General features: G+C 51.1%; 1 protein-coding gene across 1 annotated transcript in view; it reads left to right on the top strand.

Annotated features, from left to right (window-relative positions):
- The window catches only part of LOC138355512 (uncharacterized), a 79,981-nt gene extending 59,433 nt beyond the window's left edge, over nucleotides 1-20,548 (top strand). The window contains exons 5-6 of the mRNA XM_069310710.1: nucleotides 18,978-20,028; nucleotides 20,231-20,548. Coding sequence (XP_069166811.1) covers nucleotides 18,978-20,028; nucleotides 20,231-20,548 — 1,369 coding nt within the window. The remainder of the gene's footprint in view (nucleotides 1-18,977; nucleotides 20,029-20,230) is intronic.
- The last annotated feature ends 1,696 nt before the right edge of the window (nucleotides 20,549-22,244 follow it).

Genomic DNA, 22,244 nt, shown 5'->3' with positions numbered 1-22,244 from the left:
GCCAGCCAGAGGCTTATTGGGAGGGGTGGGGTGGGGGGGGGGGGTTCTAGGCAACTCCTGCCTTACACATTTCATGACTTGGGTAGTTTTACAACCTCTAACATTGTTGTCCTAATTATCTACTTTCCCTCTGAATCCTTTATTGCCGCAGCAAAAGTTTTATCTTGTCTTACTCCCCAGATCTTGGTTATATTTTATATATGTTTAATTCTTTCCTCTGTTATATTTCTCACTTCGTTTGTTGCCTTGCCTTCTTTAAGTTCCTGCATATATCTTCACCACCTTGTCCTCTCCTCCTTCAGCTCTTCTTGCATTTCATCAATGATTCTCACTAGTTCATCCAAGCTTTCTTTAAGGTTTTCAATGGACTTTCCTTGCTCCTCACTCATGCGTTCCTCTAATGCCACAAATCTCTTCCATATGATTAGTTTGATATCCTTTGGACGCTCCGCATTTAACCTATTCATCCCTCCTAGCTGTCCCCTTGAACCTCCAGCAAGACAGCAGTACACCAGCTGAGTGGTGCTTGTGTACTGGTTGTATAACGACTCACCCTCCCAGGACACTGACGGGTAGTGCGGGGGGCTCCTGGGTTAATGGTTGTCTAGGCTGGCGCTGTAGGGGCAGGTGGTGGGGTGTGGGGTGCTGCTCCTCTCTTCCAGTTGGTGTAAGAAGGTGGTGGTAGGTGGTGTGAGAGGGTGGTGGTAGGTGGTGTGAGAGGGTGGTGATAGGTGGTGTGAGCGGGGTGGTGGTAGGTGGTGTGAGAGAGTGGTGATAGGTGGTGTGAGCGGGGTGGTGGTAGGTGGTGTGAGAGGGTGGTGATAGGTGGTCTGAGAGAGTGGTGGTAGGTGGTGTGAGTAGGGTTCTGGTAGGTGGTGTGAGAGGGTGGTGATAGGTGGTGTGAGCGGGGTGGTGGTAGGTGGTGTGAGAGGGTAGTGGTAGGTGGTGTGAGAGGGTGGTGGTAGGTGGTGTGAGAGAGTGGTGGTAGGTGGTGTGAGAGGGTAGTGGTAGGTGGTGTGAGAGGGTGGTGGTAGGTGGTGTGAGAGGGTGGTGGTAGGTGGTGTGAGAGTGGTAGTAGGTGGTGTGAGAGGGTGGTGGTAGGTGGTGTGAGAGTGGTAGTAGGTGGTGTGAGAGGGTGGTGGTAGGTGGTGTGAGAGGGTGGTGGTAGGTGGTGTGAGAGGGTGGTGGTAGGTGGTGTGAGAGGGTGGTGGTAGGTGGTGTGAGAGGGTGGTGGTAGGTAGTGTGAGAGAGTGGTGGTAGGTGGTGTGAGTAGGGTTCTGGTAGGTGGTGTGAGAGGGTGGTGATAGGTGGTGTGAGCGGGGTGGTGGTAGGTGGTGTGAGAGAGTGGTGATAGGTGGTGTGAGCGGGGTGGTGGTAGGTGGTGTGAGAGGGTGGTGATAGGTGGTGTGAGAGAGTGGTGGTAGGTGGTGTGAGTAGGGTTCTGGTAGGTGGTGTGAGAGGTTGGTGATAGGTGGTGTGAGAGGGGTGGTGGTAGGTGGTGTGAGAGGGGTGGTGGTAGGTGGTGTGAGAGAGTGGTAGTAGGTGGTGTGAGAGAGTGGTAGTAGGTGGTGTGAGAGGGTGGTGGTAGGTGGTGTGAGAGTGGTAGTAGGTGGTGTGAGAGGGTGGTGGTAGGTGGTGTGAGAGGGTGGTGGTAGGTGGTGTGAGAGGGTGGTGGTAGGTGGTGTGAGAGGGTGGTGGTAGGTGGTGTGAGAGGGTGGTGGTAGGTGGTGTGAGAGAGTGGTGGTAGGTGGTGTGAGTAGGGTTCTGGTAGGTGGTGTGAGAGGGTGGTGATAGGTGGTGTGAGCGGGGTGGTGGTAGGTGGTGTGAGAGAGTGGTGATAGGTGGTGTGAGCGGGGTGGTGGTAGGTGGTGTGAGAGGGTGGTGATAGGTGGTGTGAGAGAGTGGTGGTAGGTGGTGTGAGTAGGGTTCTGGTAGGTGGTGTGAGAGAGTGGTAGTAGGTGGTGTGAGAGAGTGGTAGTAGGTGGTGTGAGAGGGTGGTGGTAGGTGGTGTGAGAGGGTGGTGGTAGGTGGTGTGAGAGGGTGGTGGTAGGTGGTGTGAGAGGGTGGTGGTAGGTGGTGTGAGAGGGTGGTGGTAGGTGGTGTGAGAGGGTGGTGGTAGGTGGTGTGAGAGGGTGGTGGTAGGTGGTGTGAGAGGGTGGTGGTAGGTGGTGTGAGAGGGTGGTGGTAGGTGGTGTGAGAGGGTGGTGGTAGGTGGTGTGAGAGAGTGGTGGTAGGTGGTGTGAGAGAGTGGTGATAGGTGGTGTGAGCGGGGTGGTGGTAGGTGGTGTGAGAGGGTGGTGATAGGTGGTGTGAGAGAGTGGTGGTAGGTGGTGTGAGTAGGGTTCTGGTAGGTGGTGTGAAAGGTTGGTGATAGGTGGTGTGAGAGGGGTGCTGGTAGGTGGTGTGAGAGGGGTGGTGGTAGGTGGTGTGAGAGAGTGGTAGTAGGTGGTGTGAGAGGGTGGTGGTAGGTGGTGTGATAGAGTGGTAGTAGGTGGTGTGAGAGGGTGGTGTAGGTGGTGTGAGAGGGTGGTGGTAGGTGGTGTGAGAGGGTAGTGGTAGGTGGTGTGAGAGGGTGGTGGTAGGTGGTGTGAGAGGGTGGTGGTAGGTGGTGTGAGAGTGGTAGTAGGTGGTGTGAGAGGGTGGTGGTAGGTGGTGTGAGAGTGGTAGTAGGTGGTGTGAGAGGGTGGTGGTAGGTGGTGTGAGAGGGTGGTGGTAGGTGGTGTGAGAGGGTGGTGGTAGGTGGTGTGAGAGGGTGGTGGTAGGTAGTGTGAGAGAGTGGTGGTAGGTGGTGTGAGTAGGGTTCTGGTAGGTGGTGTGAGAGGGTGGTGATAGGTGGTGTGAGCGGGGTGGTGGTAGGTGGTGTGAGAGAGTGGTGATAGGTGGTGTGAGCGGGGTGGTGGTAGGTGGTGTGAGAGGGTGGTGATAGGTGGTGTGAGAGAGTGGTGGTAGGTGGTGTGAGTAGAGTTCTGGTAGGTGGTGTGAGAGGTTGGTGATAGGTGGTGTGAGAGGGGTGGTGGTAGGTGGTGTGAGAGGGTGGTGGTAGGTGGTGTGAGAGAGTGGTAGTAGGTGGTGTGAGAGAGGTGGTAGGTAGGTGGTGTGAGAGGGTGGTGGTAGGTGGTGTGAGAGTGGTAGTAGGTGGTGTGAGAGGGTGGTGGTAGGTGGTGTGAGAGGGTGGTGGTAGGTGGTGTGAGAGGGTGGTGGTAGGTGGTGTGAGAGGGTGGTGGTAGGTGGTGTGAGAGGGTGGTGGTAGGTGGTGTGAGAGAGTGGTGGTAGGTGGTGTGAGTAGGGTTCTGGTAGGTGGTGTGAGAGGGTGGTGATAGGTGGTGTGAGCGGGGTGGTGGTAGGTGGTGTGAGAGAGTGGTGATAGGTGGTGTGAGCGGGGTGGTGGTAGGTGGTGTGAGAGGGTGGTGATAGGTGGTGTGAGAGAGTGGTGGTAGGTGGTGTGAGTAGGGTTCTGGTAGGTGGTGTGAGAGAGTGGTAGTAGGTGGTGTGAGAGAGTGGTAGTAGGTGGTGTGAGAGGGTGGTGGTAGGTGGTGTGAGAGGGTGGTGGTAGGTGGTGTGAGAGGGTGGTGGTAGGTGGTGTGAGAGGGTGGTGGTAGGTGGTGTGAGAGGGTGGTGGTAGGTGGTGTGAGAGGGTGGTGGTAGGTGGTGTGAGAGGGTGGTGGTAGGTGGTGTGAGAGGGTGGTGGTAGGTGGTGTGAGAGGGTGGTGGTAGGTGGTGTGAGAGGGTGGTGGTAGGTGGTGTGAGAGGGTGGTGGTAGGTGGTGTGAGAGTGGTGGTAGGTGGTGTGAGAGAGTGGTGATAGGTGGTGTGAGCGGGGTGGTGGTAGGTGGTGTGAGAGGGTGGTGATAGGTGGTGTGAGAGAGTGGTGGTAGGTGGTGTGAGTAGGGTTCTGGTAGGTGGTGTGAAAGGTTGGTGATAGGTGGTGTGAGAGGGGTGCTGGTAGGTGGTGTGAGAGGGGTGGTGGTAGGTGGTGTGAGAGAGTGGTAGTAGGTGGTGTGAGAGGGTGGTGGTAGGTGGTGTGAGAGAGTGGTAGTAGGTGGTGTGAGAGGGTGGTGTAGGTGGTGTGAGAGGGTGGTGGTAGGTGGTGTGAGAGGGTGGTGGTAGGTGGTGTGAGAGAGTGGTGGTAGGTGGTGTGAGAGGGTGGTGGTAGGTGGTGTGAGAGAGTGGTAGTAGGTGGTGTGAGAGGGTGGTGGTAGGTGGTGTGAGAGGGTGGTGGTAGGTGGTGTGAGAGAGTGGTAGTAGGTGGTGTGAGAGGGTGGTGGTAGGTGGTGTGAGAGAGTGGTGGTAGGTGGTGTGAGAGGGTGGTGGTAGGTGGTGTGAGAGAATGGTGGTAGGTGGTGTGAGAGAGTGGTGGTAGGTGGTGTGAGAGAGTGGTAGTAGGTGGTGTGAGAGGGTGGTGGTAGGTGGTGTGAGAGAATGGTGGTAGGTGGTGTGAGAGAGTGGTGGTAGGTGGTGTGAGAGAGTGGTGGTTGGTGGTGTGAGAGAGTGGTAGTAGGTGGTGTGAGAGAGTGGTAGTAGGTGGTGTGAGAGGGTGGTGGTAGGTGGTGTGAGAGTGGTAGTAGGTGGTGTGAGAGGGTGGTGGTAGGTGGTGTGAGAGGGTGGTGGTAGGTGGTGTGAGAGGGTGGTGGTAGGTGGTGTGAGAGGGTGGTGGTAGGTGGTGTGAGAGAGTGGTGGTAGGTGGTGTGAGTAGGGTTCTGGTAGGTGGTGTGAGAGGGTGGTGATAGGTGGTGTGAGCGGGGTGGTGGTAGGTGGTGTGAGAGAGTGGTGATAGGTGGTGTGAGCGGGGTGGTGGTAGGTGGTGTGAGAGGGTGGTGATAGGTGGTGTGAGTAGGGTTCTGGTAGGTGGTGTGAGAGAGTGGTAGTAGGTGGTGTGAGAGAGTGGTAGTAGGTGGTGTGAGAGGGTGGTGGTAGGTGGTGTGAGAGGGTGGTGGTAGGTGGTGTGAGAGGGTGGTGGTAGGTGGTGTGAGAGGGTGGTGGTAGGTGGTGTGAGAGGGTGGTGGTAGGTGGTGTGAGAGGGTGGTGGTAGGTGGTGTGAGAGGGTGGTGGTAGGTGGTGTGAGAGGGTGGTGGTAGGTGGTGTGAGAGGGTGGTGGTAGGTGGTGTGAGAGGGTGGTGGTAGGTGGTGTGAGAGTGGTGGTAGGTGGTGTGAGAGAGTGGTGATAGGTGGTGTGAGCGGGGTGGTGGTAGGTGGTGTGAGAGGGTGGTGATAGGTGGTGTGAGAGAGTGGTGGTAGGTGGTGTGAGTAGGGTTCTGGTAGGTGGTGTGAAAGGTTGGTGATAGGTGGTGTGAGAGGGGTGCTGGTAGGTGGTGTGAGAGGGGTGGTGGTAGGTGGTGTGAGAGAGTGGTAGTAGGTGGTGTGAGAGGGTGGTGGTAGGTGGTGTGAGAGAGTGGTAGTAGGTGGTGTGAGAGGGTGGTGTAGGTGGTGTGAGAGGGTGGTGGTAGGTGGTGTGAGAGGGTGGTGGTAGGTGGTGTGAGAGAGTGGTGGTAGGTGGTGTGAGAGGGTGGTGGTAGGTGGTGTGAGAGAGTGGTAGTAGGTGGTGTGAGAGGGTGGTGGTAGGTGGTGTGAGAGGGTGGTGGTAGGTGGTGTGAGAGAGTGGTAGTAGGTGGTGTGAGAGGGTGGTGGTAGGTGGTGTGAGAGAGTGGTGGTAGGTGGTGTGAGAGAGTGGTGGTAGGTGGTGTGAGAGAGTGGTGGTAGGTGGTGTGAGAGAGTGGTGGTAGGTGGTGTGAGAGAGTGGTGGTAGGTGGTGTGAGAGAGTGGTAGTAGGTGGTGTGAGAGGGTGGTGGTAGGTGGTGTGAGAGGGTGGTGGTAGGTGGTGTGAGAGAGTGGTGGTAGGTGGTGTGAGAGGGTGGTGGTAGGTGGTGTGAGAGAATGGTGGTAGGTGGTGTGAGAGAGTGGTAGTAGGTGGTGTGAGAGGGTGGTGGTAGGTGGTGTGAGAGAATGGTGGTAGGTGGTGTGAGAGAGTGGTGGTAGGTGGTGTGAGAGAGTGGTGGTTGGTGGTGTGAGAGAGTGGTAGTAGGTGGTGTGAGAGAGTGGTAGTAGGTGGTGTGAGAGGGTGGTGGTAGGTGGTGTGAGAGAGTGGTGGTAGGTGGTGTGAGAGGGTGGTGATAGGTGGTGTGAGAGGGTGGTGATAGGTGGTGTGACTATATCCTTTTGTTTCGTTTTTCTCCCCCCTCTTCTCCTATCTGCTTGTCGTTTTCTGCCAACCTTTTGCTTGTTTTGGTTTTTCCTTTGGACTTCTTCTATTTTGACGTCCGGGTGCTTGAGGAGGCATACTCTTGCACCCGTAGAACTGTAGTACCCGACGTCGAGAGCGAGGGGAACCTTTTATTGTCAATCCCCCTTTCGTCGCTGAACCCGATCTCAACGGACTGACGGTTCTTAAGGTTGGCGTTTGTGGGGCGTATACTCATGACGCACCCCTGCAAGGTCCCGGCATGATCGGCAATAGCTTCCTGTTTTGTGTCCTGCCTCTAATTGTGGCTCCATGGTGGGTATGGGGGCACATTCGTGGATGAATTTCTCTCTCTTCGTCTATAAGTCGCCGAATGTTTCTGTTGTACCCTCTCAGGCACGTGGGGTGGGCGACCAAGCCCCCGAGTCGGCCTATATTGGAAGACCAGGCTCTGTAGCCCCCGCTGCATTGGGCCCCGACCTTGCTCCTCCTTTGACCTTCCTGATTTCTTTCCCCAGCTCCCTTCCCTCCCTCTGTGGTTGGGTCGAGCCTCAAGCCCCCAGTGGTGACCACTTCGTCCCCTGGTGCGGCTAAATCTCTCGTTGTGACTACTGCGCCTTTTGACCCCTCTCTCTCTGGGGGTTCTCAACGCCATCAGCGCCACGGCCGCACTCGCTCGTTTCCTTCCTGTACTGATGCATATCAGGCCTTGTTTGGTCCTGCTTCGTGGGCCAAATACTTTGATCTCCTCCCTCTTGATTCTGCAACTCCTGATGGTTTCTCCATCCATCGGCATCTCGTTGATTCCGTGAATGCGTCTGTTACCTTCAACCCCACTTGTCTCGGCACACGTGTCGTTGCTGCTGCTTCTCAGGATGCAGCTTCCCGCTTGGCTGCCTTATCCTGCCTTGGCGAGATCCCTGTTCGGGTCTCAAGGAACGCTCGGTTGAATGCCAGTGTTGGCACTATTCTTTTCCAACCCCATGTTGCAACCGGTGTTCGGAATCTGCAGGACTGCCACGATGACATTTGGCATATCCTTGATGCCCAAGGCCATTCTGTCTGTCCAAGGCCATTCTGTCCTCCAGGTAGACTCGTTTACTCGTCGCCCTCGTGGTCGTCGCCGTCAACCCCTTCGAGTTGTGAAGATCACCTTTGATGGTAGGACCCTTCCATCCTCTGTCATTCTTGCTGGTGCCAGGTGCTCTGTCCAGGAGTATATTCCTTCTCCTCGGCTTTGTATCAAATGCTGGAGGTTTAAACATGGTGCCCTCTGCTGCTCTGGGACTGTCTCTGTCTGCCCTTTGTCTGGGGGTGAAGGTCACTCTAAGTCGGAGTGCACTTCTCCCCAAGCTCCCTGCCTCAACTGCGGTGAGGCCCATCCTACCTTCTCCCGTGCCTGTATCCATTACAAGCTTGAGGCAGCCGTCCTCAACTTGAAGCACCGGGAGCGTTTATCTTTTCCCGAAGCGAGGCACCAGGTTCACCGGCTCCCGCCTTATGCTAACGTCTCTTATGCTCGCGTGTTGCGCTCTTCCTTTCCTAGTCCTTCCCATCTTCCTCAGACTCACAACGGTTTCCGGGTTTTGGACCCTGATGCGCCCACTGCCCCCTCCTCTGTTCCTTTGAGTTCTGTCCCAAAGGGTCCCCTTCCTGGTCCTCTGTCTAGGGTTCCCCTTTTTTCTGCCCGGTCTGTCATGTCTCCTGTGTCTTCTTCCTCCGATCCTCCTTCGCATCCTTCTCCTCCATCTATTGTCACTCCCTGTCGGTGCAGGCGGATGTCCATCGCTCTCCTAACGGCCGTCGTGTGTACTCTCATACGGCTTCTCCTGTTGAGACGCTGGAATCCGTTGCCCGGTACGTAGTTGCTGGGACACCGGTCTCTTTACGTCAGAAGCGTAAGCCTGGCTCCTCTCCTTCCTCATCCCCGGCGGGTAAGAAGGCTTCGCTTTCTTCCTCAGCCCCTACTACTGGCTCTATTGCTCCTTCCTCTCCCATTTCAGTGGTTGCTCTCCCTGTTCCTGCTAAGGAGGTTTCTTTGGCCCCTGCTTCCCTCTCGGTTGCTGCCCTTGCTGAAGTGCACTCCCCTCTTTCTCCTCCCCCTCTTCCTGCTGCTGTCCTTGACTTCTCCTCTCCATTGTCTCCTCCTCTTCGTCCTCCTCCTCCTCCTCCGGACCCCGCCCGCCCACCTCTGGTCTGTTCTCCTGCTTTCTTCCCTCCGTCTTTGCTCAGTTTACCCATGCCCCTAACCCTGACTTTGCTGACCCTGATCCCGACCCTGATATTCTTTGACGTGCTTTGTTGCTCTTTCGCCTTTGTTTCTTATTTGTTCTCTGTTGTTGTCCTTTCTCTTCTCGTCGATGTCTATTCTTCAATGGAACGTTCGAGGTTATTACGCCAATTTCCTCGAACTCCAACTTCTTATTTCGCGGTTTTCGCCCCTTTGTGTCTGTCTCCAGGAGCTTGGTGTTCGTCCTGGTCGTTTTCGTGGCTATTCTTTTCTCTCTCCCCCCACCAGCTGTTGCTGGGGCTCCTAATTCTTCTGCTCTCGCTTCGCGCTGATGTTCCCTTTGTCCCCTTACTTTTTCCTTCACCTCTCCATTGTTCTGCTGCTCGTATCTTTGTGGGGAAATGGTACACAGTTTGTTCCATTTATCTTCCCCCGAGTGTCCCACTTTCTCTTCTTGATTTGAAACACCTCCTGGACTCCTTGCCGAAGCCTGTGCTCCTGCTGGGTGATTTCAATTATCGTCATTCTCTTTGGGGTGATGTTCTGATGAAGCGAGGTCGCCTTCTATAGCCGTTTATCCTCTTTTCTTCCCTGTCTCTTCTGAATTCTGTTGAGCCCACTTATTTGGACTCTCGGACCTGCACCCTTTCCTGTCTTGATCTTTCTCTCTGCTCTTCTTCTCTTTAGTAAGATTTCACGTGGCAGGTTTTTGATAACCTCCATGGCAGTGACCATTTCCCCATCCTTGTTTCCTTTTTCTCTTTTCGCCCTTCCCTCTCCTTCCCTAAGTGGCAGTTTCCTAAGGCGGACTGGGACCTATTTACCCTCAGTGCTGCTCTCTCTGACCTCTCCCTTCTGCCTCTTCCTCGTGCTCTCCTCCTTTTTCATGACACTGTCTTCGACGCTGCCCTCCGCTCTATTCCTTGCTCTTCCTCTCGGGGTCCATGGAAGTGCGTTCCCTGGTGGAATGCGGCCTGTGCTCGGGCTGTCCGCTGTAAGCGTTCATCCTGGTAGAGGCACCACTGTCGTCAGACGGCCGATTCTTTTCTTTTCTTTCGGAAAGCGAGTGCAGTGGCCCGAAGGGCCATTCGTACTGCTAAGCGTGAATGTTGGGCATCTTATGTCTCCACAATTACGTCCGAAACTCCTCTGCCACAGATCTGGAAGAGTATCCACAAGATAGCGGGTAAGTTCGTTCCCGATGTTTCACTGGTCCTTCACCTCCATGGTAGTCTTGTGGCGGACCCGTTGCAGGTCGCTTCCGAACTGGGTTCCCACTTTTTTTCTGTTAGCTTTGGTCTTCATCTTCCCCAATCTTTCCTTCTTCGTAAACCTGCCCTTGAGTCTCATCCCGTAGATTTCTGCACTCGTCTTCGGCTTCCCTATAATGATCCCTTCTCTCTCTCTGAAGTTCGTTCTGCCCTGGCGCTCTGCGGTTCTACAGAGGCGGGCTCCGATGGTATTCATTATGAAATGCTTCGCCATCTCCCTCCGTGCACATCTCAGTATTTACTGAGTCTCTATAATCGGATCTGGGAGTCGTCGTCAGTCCCTGAGGACTAGCTCGATGCCGTTGTCCTCCCTGTTCGCAAGCCGGGGTCTCTGGGTACTTCCCCTAAGAACTTTCGCCCTATTGCCCTCACAAGTTGTGTCTGCAAACTCTTTGAACGTATGGTAAACGTTCGGCTGATGTGGTTCCTGGAACACCATCACCTCCTCTCCCCTTCTCAATTTGGTTTCCGCAAGTGCCGCAGCACAACAGATGTCCTGGTGAACTTGGAGGTCTATATTCGTACTGCTTTTGCTGTGAAGACCTCCGTTGTTGCCGTCCTTTTTTGACCTGGAAAAGGCTTACGACACCACTTGGCGATATCATATTCTATCCCAACTTCACTCTTTTGGCCTTCGTGGTCATCTCCCTCTCTTTCTCCGCAGTTTCCTCTCTCGTCGTTCCTTTCTTGACACTCGTTTGTCTTGGTCTCCCCATATCTCTTACCTCAGTGTTGAGTGCTCTTAGGCCCTTACCCCTCCTTCGGGTATTGTCCCACACTTCTTGGGGGGCGGATAGGCACACTCTCCTTGCTTTACATTCCTCTCTCATCCTGTCTAAGCTCGATTATGGTTGCCCTGCTAACTCGTCTGCTTCTCCTTCTACTCTTCGCCGACTTGATGCTTTGCACCATACTGGGTTGCGCCTCAGTTCTGGTGCCTTTCGTTCGACTCCCATCCTTAGCTTGTATGTTGACACTGGCTTCCTGTCTCTCTAGGGCCGCCGTGTTCGCTACTGTCTTCGCTATCTTGCGAGGTCCTTACAACATCCTTCCTCTCGCGTCTGTCGTGCTTTAACTTTTACCCCTCCTGCGGTTCCTGTTCCTTTTCATCACCTCCCTCTTTCTGTTCAGTTATCTCGCCTACAGGATTCTCTTTCCATTCGTATTTCTAGTGTTTCTCCTCGTGTTGTTCCTTCTTTGCCCCCGTGGAGTCCCCCCCTTCCGCGGTTTTGTACATCCTTGACCCGCATCACTAAAGCTTTTACCCCTCCTACAGTTCTAAAATGCTTCTTCCTTGAGCACTTTTCTTCTCACTCCCGCTCCGTTTTTGTCTTTCCTGATGGGTCTAAGTCTGTGGACGGTGTTGGCTACTCTGTTGTTTTTCCTGATCGCACTTATATGTGACGCTTACCTCCGGAGATTAGCATCTTTACAGTACAGCTTTATGCTATTCTCTATGCTCTTCGTCTCCTGCTTTCTCGTTGTCAGTCTTCCTTTGTAGTTGTTGTTGACTCTCGTAGTGCCCTCATGGCTCTCGGGTCCTTTAATCTGGTTCATCCAGTAGTTGTCGAGATCCAGCATTGGCTGTTTCTTGTTCACAGTAAATTTAAGTCAGTTGAGTTTTGTTGGGTTCCCAGCCATATTGGTGTGTCTTTAAATGAGCGTGCGGATGCTGCCGCCAAGGAAACTGTCCGCTCTTGTCCCATCTCTCGTAAAGGTATTCCATATTCCGACTTTTACCCGGTTATCCATTCCTTTGTCATTACCCGTTGGCAGGCTTCTTGGTCGTCTGTTACTGGTAACAAACTACGTACTCTTAAGTGTTGTGTTTCCTCGTGGTCGTCCTCCTACCACCGTAACTGGCGATGGGAAACAGCTCTGGCAAGGTTGCGTATTGGCCATACTCGCTTAACCCATGGTCACTTGATGGAGCGCCACCCTGCTCCTTATTGTCCTAATTGTATTGTCCCTCTTACGGTCGTGCATGTCCTTCTTGAATGTCCTGACTTCCAGGACGAGCATGTGTCTTGCTCTCCAACCACCCCTCGCGGTCACCTGTCCCTCAATAGAATTCTTGGTGACTCGGATACTTTTTATATCGTTCGCCTTATGCATTTTTGTTCTCGTTTTGGCCTCCTTAGTGATGTTTAGCGCCCTTTGATTATTCCGCACATTTGATAGTGCTACATAGCCTTCCCGGTTTGGTGCCTTCTTTTGACAATTATTTACTTACTTCTAAAGGCCATTCTTATGTTAGCCAACCTGGCATATGTCACTGATGTTATCCTCTTGATATGAGCTTCAGGAGACAGGTCTGGCGTGATATCAACCCCCCAGGTCTCTCTCTCTCTCTCTCTCTCTCTCTGACTCCTGAAGTATTTCATTCCCCAAATGATACCTTGTATCTGGTCTCCTGCTTCCTACCCCTATCTTCATTACATTACATTTGCTTGGGTTAAACTCTAATAACTATTCGCTTGACCATTCCTGCAGCTGGTCCAGGTCTTCTTGAAGCCTCAAGCTGTCCTCCTCTGTCTCAATCCTTCTCATAATTTTGGCGTCGTCATCAAACATTGAGAGGAATGAGTCTATACCCTCTGGGAGATCATTTGCATATATCAGAAACAGGATAGGTCCGAGTACAGAGCCCTGTGGGACTCCACTGTTGACTTCACACCAGTCTGAGGTCTCACCCCTCACTGTAACTCTCTGCTTCCTATTGCTTAGGTACTCCCTTATCCACTGGAGCGCCCTACCAATTACTTCTGCCTGTTTCTCCAGCTTATGCATCAGCCTTTTACGGGGTACTGTGTCAAAGGCTTTCCAACAGTCCAAAAAAATGCAGTCCTCCCATCCTTCTCTTTCTTGCTTAATCTTTGTCACCTGATCGTAGAATTCTATTAAGCCTGTAAGGCAAGATTTACCCTCCCTGAACCCATGTTTATGGGTTGTCACGAAGTCTCGTCTCTCCAGATGTTTTACTAGGTTTTTTCTCACAATCTTCTCCATCACCTTGCATGGTATACAAGTCAAGGACACTGGCCTCTGTGCCAGTTCAGTGCCTCTTGTCTGTCACCCTTTTTGTATATTGGGACTACATTAGCCGTCTTCCATATTTCTGGTAGGTCTCCTGTTTCCAGTGACCTACTATACACTATGAAGAGTGGCAAATAAAGTGCTCCTGCACACTCTTTCAATACCCATGGTGAGATTCCGTCCAGCCAAACAGCTTTTCTCACGTCCAGCCCCAATAGGTGCTTCTTGACCTCATCTCTTGTAATGTCGAACTTTTCCAAGGTCGCCTGGTTTGCTGCCACCTCTCCTAGTGCCGTGACTTCTCCTTGTTCTATTGTAAAGACCTCCTGGAACTTTGTTTTATCACCTGTTCCTTCACTGTTGTCTTCCTCCTGATGTGACTGTGTAATAGTTTTGGTTCGGTCTTGGATTTGTTAGTTATATCATTTTCATACCTTTTCTCAGCTGCTCTTCTCACACTAACATACTCGTTCCTGGTTCTCTCTGGTATCTCTCTACTTTCAGGTGTTCTGTTATTACGGAAGTTCCTCCATGCTTTTTTGTTCAGCTCCTTTGCTTTCGTACATTCCCTAGTAAACCATGGATTCTTCTTTTGCTTCTCTATTTTTTTCTGTTGGGCCGGGACAAACCTGCTTTCAGCCTCCTGACACTTTTGGTTGATATAGTCCGTCATGTCTTGTACGGACTTGGTTCTGAGTTCTGTGTCCCATTGTATATCCCTAAGGAATTTATTCATCTCATAGTTTCCTTTTCGGTACGCCTGCCCTTTTTTTCCCATTTCTTTTTTGGGGGAGATAATTCCTAGCTCAACCAGGTACTCAAAGCACAATACACTATGATCACTCATTCCCAGAGGGGCTTCCAACATGACTTCCCTTATATCCGACTCATTTAAGGTAAATATCAGATCAAGCAAGATCACGTGTGTGTGTGTGTGTGTGTGTGTGTGTATGGGCATGTGTGTGTGTGTGTGTGTGTGTGTGTGTGTGGGCATGTGTGTTTGTGTGTGTGTGGGCATGTGTGTTTGTGTGTGTGTGCGGGCATGTGTGTGTGTGTGTGTGTGCACGCGTGCGCGGGGGTGTTTGTGTATAGGGGAAGGGGGAGGGTGGTGTTTTGGGACAGTGTGAGGCGTGTGAAGTTGGTGAGGATGGGCGAGCGTCACCAGGGATGGGTGTGTGTGTGTGTGTGTGTGTGTGTGTGTGGGCAGAGAGGGGGGGAGAGAGGAAGGAGAGGGGGAGAGAGGAAGGAGAGAGGGAGGGTACGGAGAGCGAGGGAGGAGAGGGAGATAGGAGGAGAGAAGGAGATTGGGAAAAAAAGGAGAGAGAGACAGGGAGAGAGGGAGGGAGGGGGAGAGGGAGAGAGGGGAGAGAGGTGGGAGTGGTGAGAGAGAGAGGGGGAGAGTGTGTGTATGGGGGATGCAGGGGGAGCTGGGGGGTAGGAGGGGCGGAGATGGTGACTTCTGGTCAGGTGTGTGTGTGTGTGTGTGCGTGTATTTGCAGTCAGTTGTGGGGTTGAGTGGGAGTGGGGGGAGGGGAGTGTATTGGGTTAGTGAGATGGAGGGGGGTAAGAGAGGGGGGGGTGAGTATGAGTGAGGTCTATTCCCCTTTCCACAAAAGGTATTAATCTTTTCTCCCCTGACTGTACGGTTGTGTGTGTGTGTGTATGGTTTTGCGTGTGCGTGCTTGTGTTACGAGGGTCCCGTAAGTGTCAACCTCTAACCAAAATGAGCCACTTTGAGATTTTAAATATATATATGATATCCAAAACAAGAATCTGATAATATTTTGCCTCACTCTGTACACCTGAATAATTGACGAGAGAGGCTACCTACCAGTCAGCCTCCCGCTCGCACAACTAGATGAATACTGGCGATGTCTGGATGACGATGGTGATCCGTCGTCGCCTCCCACGTGGTGATTCACTAAGTTCTAGTAGATTGATGATGGCGGTTCTTCTCTATCTAACATAAAGCTCTGGAGTCAGTCACTGTATCGTGTTGACTGTTGTGTTACAGTTCACTAATTTACTGTACCACTGATCACTGGAGCCCCAAATGTAAACAGAGCCTCGTGGCCCTCCCACATGGCCTGTCTGGTGAATTCAATGTTTAACACAAAGTTCTAGTGATTGCAGAGTATTTTTCTTTCCTATTCGCGGTGGTTATACACTTTGTGATACCCCTAGATCTGTGATCTGTCACTGTAGTCTTAATTAACCGAAAAATATTGGCGTTTATCGTAGAGCGCGACCCCGCGACCCCCGCTGTACTCACCTAGTTGTGTTTCTGGGGGTTGAGCTCTGGCTCTTTGGTCCCGCCTCTCAACTGTCAATCAACTGGTGTACAGATTCCTGAGCCTATTGGGCTCTATCATATCTATATTTGAAACTGTGTCTGGAGTCTGCCTCCTCCACAGCACTACCTAATGCATTCCAATTGTTAACTACCTTGACCCTGAAAAAATTCTTTCTAACGTCTCTTTGGCTCATCTGGGTACTAAGTTTCCACCTGTGTCCCCTCGTTCGTGTTCCACCCGCGCTAAAGAGTTTGTCTTTGTCCACCCTGTCAATTCCCCTGAGAATTTTGTAAGTGGTTATCATGTCTCCCCTTCCTCTTACTCACACACACACAATGTGCGCGCGCGTGTGTGTGTGTTTAAAAAACGGGTAAATAAATAAGTTTAATAATGTAATGTGAAATGCTGCGTGTAGTTAACGACTACAAAAGCCCACATTACAAAATATTGACTAATATTTCAAAAGTTTGACGTAGCAAAAGTCTACGACCTGCCACTGACAGCCTTCCCAACCATGGCCCGTCCACTGACACACTTGACCACCACAGGCTCCCCCACTGTCCCCAGACCACTGTCCCCAGACCACTGTCCCCAGACCACTGACACACTTCACCACCACAGGCTCCCCCACTGTCCCCAGACCACTGTCCCCAGACCACTGTCCCCAGACCACTGTCCCCAGACCACTGACACACTTGACCACCACAGGCTCCCTCACTGTCCCCAGACCACTGTCCCCAGACCACTGTCCCCAGACCACTGTCCCACTTCACCACCACAGGCTCCCCCTCTGTCCCCAGACCACTGTTCCCAGACCACTGACACTTGACCACCACAGGCTCCCTCACTGTCCCCAGACCACTGTCTCCAGACCACTGTCCCACTTCACCACCACAGGCTCCCCCTCTGTCCCCAGACCACTGTCCCCAGACCACTGACACTTGACCACCACAGGCTCCCTCACTGTCCCCCAGACCACTGTCCCCAGACCACTGTCCCCAGACCACTGTCCCTAGACCACTGTCCCCAGACCACTGTCCCCAGACCACTGTCCCCAGACCACTGTCCCCAGACCACTGTCCCCAGACCACTGTCCCCAGACCACTGTCCCCAGACCACTGTCCCCAGACCACTGTCCCCAGACCACTGTCACCAGACCACTGTCCCCAGACCACTGTCCCCAGACCACTGTCCCCAGACCACTGTCCCCAGACCACTGTCCCCAGACCACTGTCCCCAGACCACTGTCCCCAGACCACTGACACACTTCACCACCACAGACTCCCTCACTGTCCCCAGACCACTGACACTCAAGTGACAACAACAACATCTGAGAACACTCAAGTGACAACAATAACATCTGAGAACACTCAAGTGACAACAACAACACCTGAGAACACTCAAGTGACAACAACAACACCTGAGAACACTCAAGTGACAACAACAACACCTGAGAACACTCAAGTGACAACAACAACACCTGAGAACACTCAAGTGACAACAACAACACCTGAGAACACTCAAGTGACAACAACAACATCTGAGAACACTCAAGTGACAACAACAACATCTGAGAACACTCAAGTGACAACAACAACACCTGAGAACACTCAAGTGACAACAACAACATCTGAGAACACTCAAGTGACAACAACAACATCTGAGAACACTCAAGTGACAACAACAACACCTGAGGAATTTAAAATGGAATTTAAATGGAATTAAATGTTAATAAATGCCATATTAAGGAATGTGGAATAGGAGAACATAGACCTCACATAACCTATATATTACGTGAGACATTATTAAAGAAAGAGATCTAAGGGAGGTTCTAGATAGACAACTGTCACCTGAGGACCACATAAAGAATATTGTGCGAGGAGCCTATGCCACGCTTTCTAACTTCAGAATTGTTTTTTAATACATGGATGGCGATATACTAAAGAAATTGTTCACGACTTTTGTTAGGCCAAAGCTAGAATATGCAGCTGTTGTGTGGTGCCCATATCTTAAGAAGCACATCAACAAACTGGAAAAGGTGCAAAGACATGCTACTAAGTGGCTCCCAGAACTGAAGGACAAGAGCTACGAGGAGAGGTTAGAGGCATTAAATATGCCAAAACTAGAAGACAGAAGAAAAAGAGGTGATATGATCACTACATACAAAATAGTAACAGGAATTGATAAAATCGATAGGGAAGATTTCCTGAGACCTGGAACTTTAAGAACAAAAGGTCATAGATTTCAACTAGCTAACACAGATGCCGAAGAAATATAAGAAAATTCACTTTCGCAAGTAGAGTGGAAGACGGTTGGAACAAGTTAGGTGAGAAGGTGGTGGAGGCCAAGACCGTCAGTAGTTTCAAAGCGTTATATGACAAAGAGTGCTGGGAAGACGGGACACCACGAGCGTAGCTCTCATCCTGTAACTACACTTAGGTAATAACACTTAGGTAATTACATCACAATATCTGGCAAGGTTCAGCGCTTCAAGAAAACAAACAACAAGACCAACTTCTCCAGCTCCACAACACTGTAAACACAACACTGTAAACACAACACTGTAAACACAACACTACAGACACAACACTGTAAGAACAACACTGTAAACACAACACTGTAAACACAACACTACAGACACAACACTGTAAACACAACACTGTAAACACAACACTACAGACACAACACTGTAAGAACAACACTGTAAACACAACACTGTAGACACAACACTGTAAACACAACACTGTAAACACAACACTACAGACACAACACTGTAAGAACAACACTGTAAACACAACACTGTAGACACAACACTGTAAACACAACACTACAGACACAACACTGTAAGAACAACACTATAAACACAACACTGTAGACACAACACTGTAAACACAACACTGTAGACACAACACTACAGACACAACACTGTAAGAACAACACTGTAAACACAACACTGTAAGAACAACACTGTAAACACAACACTGTAGACACAACACTACAGACACAAAACTGTAAACACAACACTGTAAACACAACACTGTAAGAACAACACTGTAAACACAACACTGTAGACACAACACTGTAAACACAACACTGTAGACACAACACTACAGACACAAAACTGTAAACACAACACTGTAAACACAACACTGTAAGAACAACACTGTAAACACAACACTGTAGACACAACACTGTAAACACAACACTGTAGACACAACACTACAGACACAACACTGAAAGCACAACACTGTAAACACAACACTGTAAGAACAACACTGTAAACACAACACTGTAGACACAACACTACAGACACAAAACTGTAAACACAACACTGTAAACACAACACTGTAAGAACAACACTGTAAACACAACACTGTAGACACAACACTACAGACACAAAACTGTAAACACAACACTGTAAACACAACACTGTAAGAACAACACTGTAAACACAACACTGTAGACACAACACTGTAAACACAACACTGTAGACACAACACTACAGACACAACACTGAAAGCACAACACTGTAAACACAACACTGTAAACACAACACTGTAGACACAACACTGTAAACACAACACTGTAGACACAACACTACAGACACAACACTACAGACACAACACTGAAAGCATAACACTGTAAACACAACACTGTAAACACAACACTGTAGACACAACACTGTAAACACAACACTGTAAACACAACACTGTAAACACAACACTGTAAACACAACACTGTAGACACAACACTGTAAACACAACACTGTAGACACAACACTACAGACACAACACTGAAAGCACAACACTGTAAACACAACACTGTAAACACAACACTGTAAACACAACACTGTAAGAACAACACTGTAAACACAACACTGTAGACACAACACTACAGACACAACACTGAAAGCACAACACTGTAAACACAACACTGTAAACACATCACTAACTAGCAGAACCTTGTTTACAGCACCTGGGGTGTTGTTGTGACCACGTCTCACACGGAGCTCTACTGTGCTTACACGGAGCTCTACGGTGCTTACACGGAGCTCTACGGTGCTAACACGGAGCTCTACGGTGCTTACACGGAGATCTACGGTGCTTACACGGAGCTCTACGGTGCTAACACGGAGCTCTACGGTGCTTACACGGAGATCTACGGTGCTTACACGGAGCTCTACGGTGCTAACACGGAGCTCTACGGTGCTTACACGGAGCTCTACGGTGCTTACACGGAGATCTACGGTGCTCACACGGAGCTCTACGGTGTTCACAAGGAGCTCTACGATGCTCACAAGGAGCTCTACTGTGCTTACACGGAGCTCTACTGTGCTAACACGGAGCTCTACGGTGCTTACACGGAGCTCTACGGTGCTAACACGGAGCTCTACGGTGCTTACACGGAGCTCTACGGTGCTCACACGGAGCTCTACGGTGCTTACACGGAGATCTACGGTGCTCACACGGAGCTCTACTGTGCTAACACGGAGCTCTACGGTGCTTACACGGAGCTCTACGGTGCTAACACGGAGCTCTACTGTGCTAACACGGAGCTCTACGGTGCTTACACGGAGCTCTACGGTGCTCACACGGAGCTCTACGGTGCTTACACGGAGATCTACGGTGCTCACACGGAGCTCTACTGTGCTAATACGGAGCTCTACGGTGCTTACACGGAGCTCTACGGTGCTAACACGGAGCTCTACTGTGCTAATACGGAGCTCTACGGTGCTTACACGGAGCTCTACGGTGCTAACACGGAGCTCTACTGTGCTAACACGGAGCTCTACGGTGCTTACACGGAGCTCTACGGTGCTAACACGGAGCTCTACTGTGCTAACACGGAGCTCTACGGTGCTTACACGGAGCTCTACGGTGCTCACACGGAGCTCTACGGTGCTTACACGGAGATCTACGGTGCTCACAAGGAGCTCTACAGTGCTCACAAGAGCGCTACGGTGCTCACAAGGAGCTCTACGGTGCTCACAAGGAGCTCTAAAGTGCTCATAAGAAGCTTCACGGTTAGGTTATCGTGAGATGATTTCGGGACTTTAGTATCCCCGCGGCCCGGTCCTCGACCAGGCTTCCACCCCCAGGAAGCAGCCTGTGACAGCTGACTAACACCCAGGTACATATTTTACTGCTAGGTAACAGCGACATAGGGTGAAAGAAACTCTGCCCATTGTTTCTCGCCTGCGCCCGGGATCAAACCTGGGACCACAGGATCATAAGTCCAGTGTGCTGTCCGCTCGGCCGACCGGCTCCCACGGTGCACACAAGGATCTCTACGGTGCTCACAAGGAGCTCTACGATGCTCACAAGGAGCTCTACGGTGCTCACAAGGAGCTCTACGATGCTCACAAGGAGCTCTACGGTGCTCACAAGGAGCTCTACGATGCTCACAAGGAGCTCTACGATGCTCTCATGGAGCTCTACGGTGCTCACAAGAAGCTCTGCGATGCTCACAAGGAGCTCTACAGTGCTCACAAGGAGCTCTACGATGCTCACAAGGAGCTCTACGGTGTTGACAAGGAGCTCTAAGATGCTCACAAGGAGCTCTATGATGCTCTCATGGAGCTCTACGGTGCTAACAAGGAGCTCTACGGTGCTCAAAATAACTCTACGGTGCTCAGAAGAGCTCTCCGGCTTTCACAAGGAGCTCTACGATGCCCTCATGGAGCTCTACGGCACACAAACATTGTAAGGCATCACTCATACACTGTAAGGCATCACACAGACACTGTAAGGCATCACACAGACACTGTAAGGCATCACACAGACACTGTAAGGCATCACACAGACACTGTAAGGCATCACACAGACACTGTAAGGCATCACACAGACGCTGTAAGGCATCACACAGACGCTGTAAGGCATCACACAGACACTGTAAGGCATCACACAGACACTGTAAGGCATCACACAGACGCTGTAAGGCATCACACAGACACTGTAAGGCATCACACAGACACTGTAAGGCATCACACAGACACTGTAAGGCATCACACAGACACTGTAAGGCATCACATAGACACTGTAAGGCATCACTCAGACACTGTAAGGCATCACAGACACTGTAAGGCGTCACACAGACACTGTAAGGCATCACACAGACACTGTAAGGGATCACAGACACTGTAAGGCATCACACAGACACTGTAAGGCATCACACAGACACTGTAAGGCATCACAGACACTGTAAGGCATCACACAGACTCTGTAAGGCGTCACACAGACACTGTAAGGCATCACACAGACACTGAAAGGCATCACACAGACTCTGTAAGGCATCACACAGACACTGTAAGGCATCACACAGACACTGTAAGGCATCACACAGACACTGTAAGGCATCACACAGACACTGTAAGGCATTACACAGACACTGTAAGGCATCACACAGACACTGTAAGGCATCACACAGACACTGTAAGGCATCACACAGACACTGTAAGGCACCACACAGACACTGTAAGGCATCACACACACATTGTAAGGCACCACACAGACACTGTAAGGCATCACACAGACACTGTAAGGCATCACTCAGACACTGTAAGGCATCACACAGACGCTGTAAGGCATCACACAGACACTGTAAGGCATCACACAGACACAGTAAGGCATCACTCAGACACTGTAAGGCATCACAGACACTGTAAGGCGTCACACAGACACTGTAAGGCATCACACAGACACTGTAAGGCATCACACAGACACTGTAAGGCATCACACAGACACTGTAGGGCGTCACACAGACATTGTAAGGCATCACACAGACACTGTAAGGCATCACACAGACACTGTGAGGCATCACACAGACACTGTATGGCATCACAGACACTGTAAGGCATCACACAGACACTGTAAGGCGTCACACAGTCACTGTAAGGCGTCACACAGACACTGTAAGGCGTCACACAGACACTGTAAGGCATCACAGACAATGTAAGGCGTCACACAGACACTGTAAGGCGTAACACAGACACTGTAAGGCAACACACAGACACTGTAAGGGATCACAGACACTGTAAGGCATCACACAGACACTGTAAGGCATTAAAGACACTGTAAGGCATCACACAGACACTGTAAGGCATCACACAGACACTGTAAGGCGTTACACAGACAATGTAAGGCATCACACAGACACTGTAAGGGATCACAGACACTGTAAGGCATCACACAGACACTGTAAGGCATCACACAGACACTGTAAGGGATCACATACACTGTA

This window comes from Procambarus clarkii, chromosome 67 (assembly GCF_040958095.1).
Source record: "Procambarus clarkii isolate CNS0578487 chromosome 67, FALCON_Pclarkii_2.0, whole genome shotgun sequence".
In the NCBI taxonomy this organism is placed as follows: domain Eukaryota; kingdom Metazoa; phylum Arthropoda; class Malacostraca; order Decapoda; family Cambaridae; genus Procambarus; species Procambarus clarkii.
This window is presented reverse-complemented; position numbering and strand designations above follow the sequence as displayed.